This window comes from Nannobrachium achirus (genome assembly GCF_963921795.1).
Source record: "Nannobrachium achirus genome assembly, chromosome: 2".
NCBI lineage: Eukaryota > Metazoa > Chordata > Actinopteri > Myctophiformes > Myctophidae > Nannobrachium > Nannobrachium achirus.
In genome coordinates, this window is record NC_137811.1 from 58,517,051 (window position 1) to 58,525,827 (window position 8,777).

Here is an 8,777-nt window from a genome sequence, read left to right on the forward strand (position 1 = left end):
ACGTGCGTGACTCCCAGCGTGCTCAGAGTCTTCGAGGTGGATTCATCCGTGAGTGATGGCAGCTGGCAGAGGGGCGCTGACCCACACCGACCCCGAGTTCGCCCAAAGAGGGGCTGTGTGGGAAAGACGTGGGCGGAGTACATGCGCTATATGGGCCAGAAGGGGGCCTCAGCGGGCCAGTCAAGGCCACAGAGCACCGCGCCCACTATTTGTAAAAGTCAAGTCAGGCTTTTGGAACATCAGCCTATGACAGGGGTGGGCAACCATAGGCACGGGTGCCAACATTGGCACACAGGAGGGCAATCACTGGCACACTGGCAGAAGTGTGAGAGAGAAGATATTTATTTTACCAAAAACATGGTCAATTTAATGAAGTCACCTCATTTACAGCATATTTACATCCTGCACATAATTCTAGAGTCCTGCCAATGAAAATATGTCAAGAATGTTTGAAGGCGTGTCATTAAAGTTTGTTGACACGCTGACAATCTAGAAAATAAAAACATGGCACCATGCATTTTGCATGCTGCTTTGCTATGCACCCTGTTTCATCTCTGTTTGACTACCATAATAACGCAAAAATGAATGCATTTCAGCTAAAGTAAAAATCCATCACCAGCCTGTTACTGTATACCACGTTTGTTTTTGCTCGCAATGTATAGAAGACTATTGATCAGCGAGTCGTACTTTGTTCATTTTGATTTTGATACACAGCTGGGCACCTGACACAGTTTTAAGACTATGTGCTTCATAATGGCATCCCTATCCCGCACCAAATCGGTGGGATCAGCATTCCTTGTAAATGGCAATAATAAGTGCGCAGCAATCCCACAAGTGACATCTAATAGTGATATATTAGACATAAAGACGCTATATGTGTGACCTATTGTGTCTGAAATAGTTTATCATCAATACATGTACATGCATACAGTAGCGCATGGAGTACAGTGCTGTACATGTTGTGCCAAGAGATAAGGATGCTCGTGACTCCTGGAAACAAGGTTAATCTTACACAGCCACCAATCTACTGTGTTCATGTCAAGGACCCCCAAATTGATATGCATTTGGCCAAGGACCCCCAATTGAAAATAATGTATACAAGGAAGAGAAGATTTGTGTTTAAAACATTCTGAATGATTCTAGAAAAGTTTCACGTTTTGTAATGATTTTTCAAAACATTAAAATAATAGAACGGTTAATTTTGAATAGCCAAAGTGTAAGTTCAAGTTCAAGGTTGTGCTTTATTGTTACATCTTGTGTACAGGTAAGACTTATTATTGTTTGGTTTCCTTCAGACAAGGCAACAGCATAGATCAGGGGTCTTCAACGTTTTCAGGCCAAGGACCCCTTAGCTGAGAGAGAGATGAAGCAGGGACCCCCACAACCTTTTCATAGATTTCATATGGTTTCATTGTTTGACAGCACGATCGATCATAAGTGTATTTTGGATTCATGTCAATTTGTGTTATCAGATATGTAACCACTTGAACCGTCAATACTTAATAAACTTGACCTTTCCCTCTGTACTTAGTCTGCTCTTTTTCCCCTCTACACCAAAGCTCTTTGACAAAAATAGCCGATCTACAAGCTCACAATGCCTCGCAGCGTGTGGCGTTATGAGCTTGTAGATCTGCTATTTTTGGCTAAAGTTCTGAGAATATGGACACTAGGGTTCAAGTGGTTAATATAAAAAAGGAGAAAAAAAAGTTTCTATCACTCAAAGATTTGGAGGACCCCCTGTAGTAATTCTGAGGACCCCCTAGGGGTCCCGGACCCCCTGTTGAAGACCCATGGCATAGATAATAACAACAACTAAATAATTATAAAATCGTAAAAATATTTAAAGAAAGGAAAGAACATCATGATATGTACATGTTAAAGTGGTTAAAATGATTTTGCTATTAACTCGTCTTGCTGGGGATTCCTGGCTTGAAGGGGTTCCAGCCAGGACCCCTGGGGGTCCCCGGACCCCACTTTGAGAACCACTGTAAATACAATCTACAATCCCTGCTAAACCAGTATTGATTTAAAAGCCTCATCTCATTGCTGTGTGTCTTAAACAGGCTTACCCCCAGAGCAAATACAAACACACAAAGACCCAATATAGACTGTGACCTTGCGTTGCCCTGGGCTAAATGTATAGGAGGCTAATCTGTTGTCACTGCTTGTATCTCAAGAGTAAAATAAACATTCAGAGCGTAAAATGAGCACCTTCTAGCCTACAGCGCCCCTCAGTGGTGGTTGCCACAACTACAGTACAGTAGCTACTTGTAGTGTAGTCATGGACTCAGACTTCAATTTCTACTACCACAATAAAACAACTACAAAATCAGTCACCATAAGAATATATCAAGGATTAAATGTCTCGTCTGGATTTGGGAAAACGTGTCTATGCATTCATCTTCAGTAGACTTGACAATTATAAAGGTAACGTTACAGATCTCCCTAACAACATCCATCATACATCTATATGTTGATGCTCGAGACCTCCTCACTAAGAGCAAGAAAGTGGATCATTTAACTCCAGTTTTCAGATCTTTATATTGGTTTGGTTTCGAGTATTTAACTATCTGTTACTATTGGTTTATAAAGCAATGAATGGCTTACTGTAAGGCCGAAATACATTTCTGAATTTCTGCTATGTTACTGTATATCCAGACTTCTTATGTTGTCTGGGACAGGTCTGCTTTCTGTCCCAAAAGTCTGAACTAAATGTGTAGTAGCAGTATTTATTTTGTGTCTGGCTCAGGAACACTCTGCCAGGTAAAACAAAGTTCAATAAAAAAAAACATAGAAATAGATAAAATCACAAGTTGGAAACTTACATCCATGAACAACAGTTCATTCAGAGAACGGACCTGGCAGCTGATGATGCCACTTGGGCCTTGTGCAGTTGCAGTGCAGACATCCTATATTTCTTGCGGGTGTAGGGGTATCTTCCCGTCTCCTGGGGATGCGTGTGATGCTGCTGCTGCTTGGCCGGATAGACGTACCACATCACCACTCCAGATGGGTTGATGGAGACGGAGAACTCTGTGGCAGCAGACAACCCAAACCCTGTCACTGTCCTCCCAGTGAACACATCATAGGCCTGGCAGAAAACAGTTGAATGTCAACACCCACACAAGATAACCCCCCTCCTAAATTTAAGTAAGATGTGTTTCAGGCAAATAACACTTTGGAGTTAACATAAGCCTTATATTAGGCTATACTTTGTCATACAATGAATGGTGTAGGCTCATAACGTGTTGTGAGATTATAGGTCTGCTATTTTTGCAAAAAAAAAAAAAAAAAAAAAAAAAAGATTTAAAAAATGTAAAATTAAAACATATAATGACCGGCCCAAAATACGAATGCCAGTTTAAAGTGGTGTAAGTCCATATTGGTATACCAAGTACAGTATGTAAGCTGGCATTAGCATTCATATCATATCTATGTGATTGTGCTTTGCGTGCGTGCATGCATTGATTCATAAAAACAGGGTCAGATGTGGGGTTTGTGCAGACCTTGTAGTTGCCAGCTTCGTAGCTGAGCAAAGCCAGAGAGGTACGGAAGATGTAGGGCATGTCCGTGCGACGGCTCAGGAACACCAGGGCACTCGCTGACTTAGACAAAGGCCTCCAGTACACCTCAATACGACTCTTGGTCTGCACACGTTTGGACAGGGAACCATGAAGGAGAAGAAGTTAGCTCTTGCTTTATCCAGCTGAGTATGAGAGCTGCTGTTTAACTCAATTATTTCTCAGTTTTTCAAAAGTGCTTGTCTGAAGACTTCCACTCCATGCAAGTGTTCAATTATTCTGAATTCAAGGATCCACATGAGTGGAAAAAGCAGCACACCAGAATGAACATACAAGACGGGCTCTCAGATATTAAGTTCCATTTTATTCTGAAGGCTGACGCGTTTCGGCGTGAAGCCTTCTTCAGAGCAAGTTTAAAAAAGTGATACAATTCAATGTGAATCCATTTATATAGGATACAAATAATCATCCCCACCTGTGTAGGGGGGAGGTGCTAGCTTATCAATTACATGCAATCTGAGTATCACCATATAAAATGGCAGTTCAGAATTATCAGTACCAAGTTATCAGTATCAAGTCACAGAGGAAGCGCACCTGTTCTCGTCTCCTGTTCAATTATTCTCTTTTATTTTATTATTCAATTATTGTAATTTTTTAATTATTATTATTAGGGAAATAATTACCATTTTGTCAGAAAGCCTCACCTGCAGCAGGCGTCTCCCCTGGACACCCAAGGGGTCCTGATTGATGGAGATGGCGACTTTGTTTTGCAGGACGGCTCTTGCGTCATTGCTCAGGGTTCGAAGGTCATTAGACATGATGAGAGGCGCAGCCAATATAGCCCACAGGGCCATCTGAGAGCGTGCCTGGTCAAGGCTGAGGCCAAAGTTCCCTATGATAAGCTAAGAGAAGAGACGAGACGTCAACAACGGTAATGTGAAAACAAACGTAGGAAACTCCCTGAAACGCAGGCAAAGACATCACAAAACAATCCTACAGACCATGTCAGGGTCGTTCCATCTTCCAGGCCCGGCAGCTGGCTGTAGATAATCTTGGTTGGTGAAGAACCAATCAAAAATGCCCTGTACGCTGTCCCATGAGTCCTGTATGTCATCGTAGTTCCTCCACAAGTGACAAATGTTCCCCAGCAGAGAGTAGTTCACCTGTTTGGAACAAGGACGGCTATAAGTGCGTAGGCAAAGGTACAGAGAATTCAAATGGAATAATACTGTGAGAAATGGTGAACCACGGATAGTAGCATTAGTATTCAGACCAGACGTGGAGACAATAGTAGCATAGGTCCTCCGCGACACATTTTTATCGGTTTGATGTTGTTTGTCAATTGTCGCGCAAAGCCATAAATTGGCACTTTTGGTCATAGTCAGACAGTCATGTAATAATGATAACACTCACATTTGGAGGGAGTCCACCCACATAGGCAGGCCAACTACAAGAATATGCTATAGGCCTGCCTGTAGCATTCAAAGCCATAGACATGAGTGGGTAGCCTGTGTGAGAGAAAGACAGAAACATGCAAAAGTGAGTTTCCCTATTTCCATTGATAAGCTCCTTACATGCTCTCACTGCAGCTAGCAATCCACCATCTGGAAGTTTTGCATTTCATTGTACCAATTTTTTTAACCCTGGATTCTAAACTTGGCAGAGAAATATTTAGCTTGTGGGCTTCAAGCAGGGCTACTCTGCAACACATGCAATGCAAATTCTGTACACTGTGTGAAAAGATAAGCTTCAACGTGATATACTCTTACCCAACATTTGTTCAATAGGACTGGAGTTGCAGCCATCAAACTTCAAATAGTCCACACTCCAATTGGCAAACGTCTGTGCGTCAATCTTAATTTTATCCATTGTAGTGCCAGGGTAGCCCATACATGTGCGAGTGCCCATGTCTGCATAGATGCCCAGCTTCAATCCACGGTCATGAACATACCTCGCCAGCTTTGGAATGCCACCTGGGAACCTGGAGGAAAGAAATATGTGACTTTACATTCATAATCATGATCACCCAAACCTCATCTCACAATGTCACACTGTTGCGGTATGTAATACCAATATAGAGAAACGTGTATTTATATCTTCAGCGACACAGTAAAATCCTTAAGCACCTAAAAGGGCCCTACAGATGAGCAGCGTGCCAGCGGTTGCCGCAGGGGCTCCCCGCTGGGATCAGCGGTGGCCGCGCCGCAGTGAGACACAAACACACTCGCTCAGTGAGTAAACGCAGCGCGGTATTTCACAAAGATGAACACACTCCATCTCTTGCACGCTCGCAGGGATTTCACGGGACAGCGCCCGCTCGCCTCGCGGCCTCTAAACTTCTCCGTGCGGCCGAAATAGCCGCCCGCCTCTCATTGAAAATGAATTACTAGGAGGCGGTGACCGTGTACCACCTGGAACCCCCTTAATACTTTTTCCCCCCAAACTGTTGTCATAATACATACATGATACTCAGAACACAAATATTACAAGATGAAGTGACGCAATTTTAATTCAGAACAAGGTTATAAATATAGACAACATGAATGAGGCATCAACCGGTAAATTAATATTTTGCTATTAATGTATTCTTCACATGCGTGTTCACACTTGTGTGTAAAGACGTTTAGTATTAACGGATTACAAAAGGAACCGCCACGGTCCATCTTTTTCCATTTTGTAAACAGTTAATAAACTTAACAGTTTTTACATTGTAATTTATACAGTACTCAAATTTGGAGATAACTGACATCACTCATACCGCCGCCTGTACTGCGCATGCGTCTCTCTGGTAACTGTTGCATGCTGAAACAGTGCCCAAATTTGGAGAGGTCTGACATCACTGATACAAAGATGACTGATATCACTGATTACTTCTGAGACTCCTACATTCAATCCCTCATATACTGAGCACACCCCATGGAGAACATATGTTTGAACGGGCAAGGACTAGTTAAGGTGATACTGATTCAGTCTATAGTTGAACTACCTGGTTGGATCGGCCTGCAGCCTCCCATCTTTGTCTCTGGTCATGGAACTCCAGCAGTCGTCTATCATGACATATTCGTAGCCCAGGTCCCTCCACCCATCCTCAGCCAGTCTGTCAGCCATGTCCCTGAACAGTGTCTCACTGTGCATGGGGGAGGAAGCAAAAAAAGAAAGAGAAAAAAGAATGACTTGAGCCCTATTTAAAAAATAGCCGATCTACAAGGTTACAATGTGACAGCTATTAGATTGCCTATTCTCACTTAAAACAGATATGTTTTCCCTGGAAATCCTTAAGATTTATTTTCTTTTATCAATAATAATTCTGTGGCTAACAAGATAACATATCTTGTTCAGACATTGTATTCACCTGATGCAGTTTGTGGGATCGTCTTTGCAGTCGATGTCGCAGCGGAAGCGCTCCCAGGCCATCCACCCCATGGGTGGAGTCCTCAGCAGGCCGTTGTCCAAGGCTCCTGCAGGGGAGAGGACAGCCAGCAGCAAACTGACTGCTAGCACCGCCATCTGAGAGGAGAGGAACACCTTTACTGCATGATGTGACTGGGCAATATGTCCATATTATAGCCATATCGTGATATAAGACTAGATATTGTCAGGGATTTTCGGATATCATAATATTGTGATGTGTCATAAGACACCTTTACACCCACTTAATTGTTATATAGGCATTACTGATGCTTTATATATATGTATATGTATATGTATATATATATATATATATATATATATATATATATATATATAAAAAATATATTTTGTGAAAGCATCAATTTGCCCAGCACCGCACGCATGCAAACATAACTGAGCAAAAAATGTCAATCTGAAACACATTCAGGAAGTCAAAGCAAGCCATTTTTTTCCCCTGACTATATCTACTGTGTTCTATCCTGTGGAAATAAGCCAAGTGCTTTTCTAGGATCTCCTTTTAGTAGTTGTACCAGTGAGGCAGTGAACTGTACCGTCATGAAACTTTACCTTTTCCTATGCAAACTTCTAATAAAGTCTTCAATCAATCAATCAATTCCCACACACGCGCGCGCGCGCGCGCCTACGCACACACATACAGCAAGAGTGTAATTAAACACTTTGTTTCCATGTACATATACAGTTAGACACTGAAACACTGTCGCAATGGCTATTGCATTTGCATGCTCTTCTACAATATTATGTGCTGCTGCTTCATGCAAATACACACCCGATCTAAGTCTCCATTTCTTGAGTTGGTGTAAATCATTCTGTTTACAATGCAATGTCTGCTTCATTCTGGTGAGTGGTTGTTTGTAATCCCTGATAAATAAGATATTCTCACCTGTTCGCCTCCAGTTTGTAGGTCACTGATACGGTATATCAGCGTTCTAGATCAGTAGTTTCTCTTGTTATTACAGTGTTATTGACTGCGTTCTAGACTTCTTCCTGATTTTCTTAAAAACTCACTTCTTCCTGTAAGTAAGGTAAACTGACTGTCACGTGACTGTGTGGATCACGTGACACTGCCACGGCATACCACAGTGTGCTGTGAGCTGAGTTGCTTTTAGAGTAACTTGATTAACTTGATTAACTTGCAAAACCAGTGGTGAAGAAATATGTTTTCTTTTTTTTTAAGGTAGCACCAGCAATACAAATACATTTTCAGGTAGACTGTGGCAATGTGTTCCAGTTTAAATAATATACCTCTACTAGACCTTACCCGTTTGAAGATATGTTCTCCAATATATGTGCAGAGTGTGGGTTATGGAGAAAGTAACTGTAACTGGTGCGTGCGTGAGAATATGTGGGAGCATCATAATGTAAGGAGCAACCCATGGAGGAGTGTATATTTTTTGATGGATACAAATAATTTAACAGCTAAATTAGGTGAATAGAAGTATGTGGATGTATGCGCTTGCTCTACATAATTTTGCCATACCCGTCGGAAGATAAGACACACATCAAATGCACCCGGTGCATTAGTGACCCGTGCATGCAGGCAAACCACATATATAAGAGAGAGAGAGAGAGAGAGAGAGAGAGAGAGAGAGAGAGAGAGAGAGAGAGAGAGAGAGAGAGGGAGAGAGAGGGAGAGACACTGCAACATTCCTAACTGTGAGATTGGTGTGTGTGTGTGTGGGGCTACAGATCCCATGGCCTGGAGGAACGGACCGTAACCCTGACAACAGGGTGTAGTGTTGAACAGAAGTGGTAAAGAAACGCTAATAAATAGCTTGAATTTGTGAAAAATGGAAATCGGGCTCGGTCACCGTCAGTATAATGCTA

The 8,777-nt window shown here is 42.2% G+C and overlaps 1 protein-coding gene across 2 annotated transcripts; it reads right to left on the reverse strand.

The window, feature by feature from the left end:
• Positions 1-423: 423 nt before the first annotated feature.
• Positions 424-7,972, reverse strand: LOC308302930 (alpha-N-acetylgalactosaminidase-like). Of its 2 annotated transcripts, none has more exons than XM_080747248.1 (9): positions 7,834-7,972; positions 6,874-7,028; positions 6,508-6,648; positions 5,291-5,502; positions 4,935-5,029; positions 4,523-4,684; positions 4,205-4,423; positions 3,507-3,647; positions 424-3,091 (listed from the first exon to the last, which is right to left on the reverse strand). In XM_080747248.1, exons 2-9 carry the CDS (start codon positions 7,026-7,028, stop codon positions 2,846-2,848), a joined length of 1,371 nt encoding a protein of 456 aa, XP_080603374.1. In that variant the 5' UTR covers positions 7,834-7,972; the 3' UTR covers positions 424-2,845. The 2 variants fall into 2 exon arrangements, with proteins under 2 accessions (XP_080603374.1, XP_080603375.1); XM_080747249.1 differs by having other exon boundaries at positions 425-3,091; positions 4,226-4,423.
• Between the last annotated feature and the right edge of the window lie 805 nt (positions 7,973-8,777).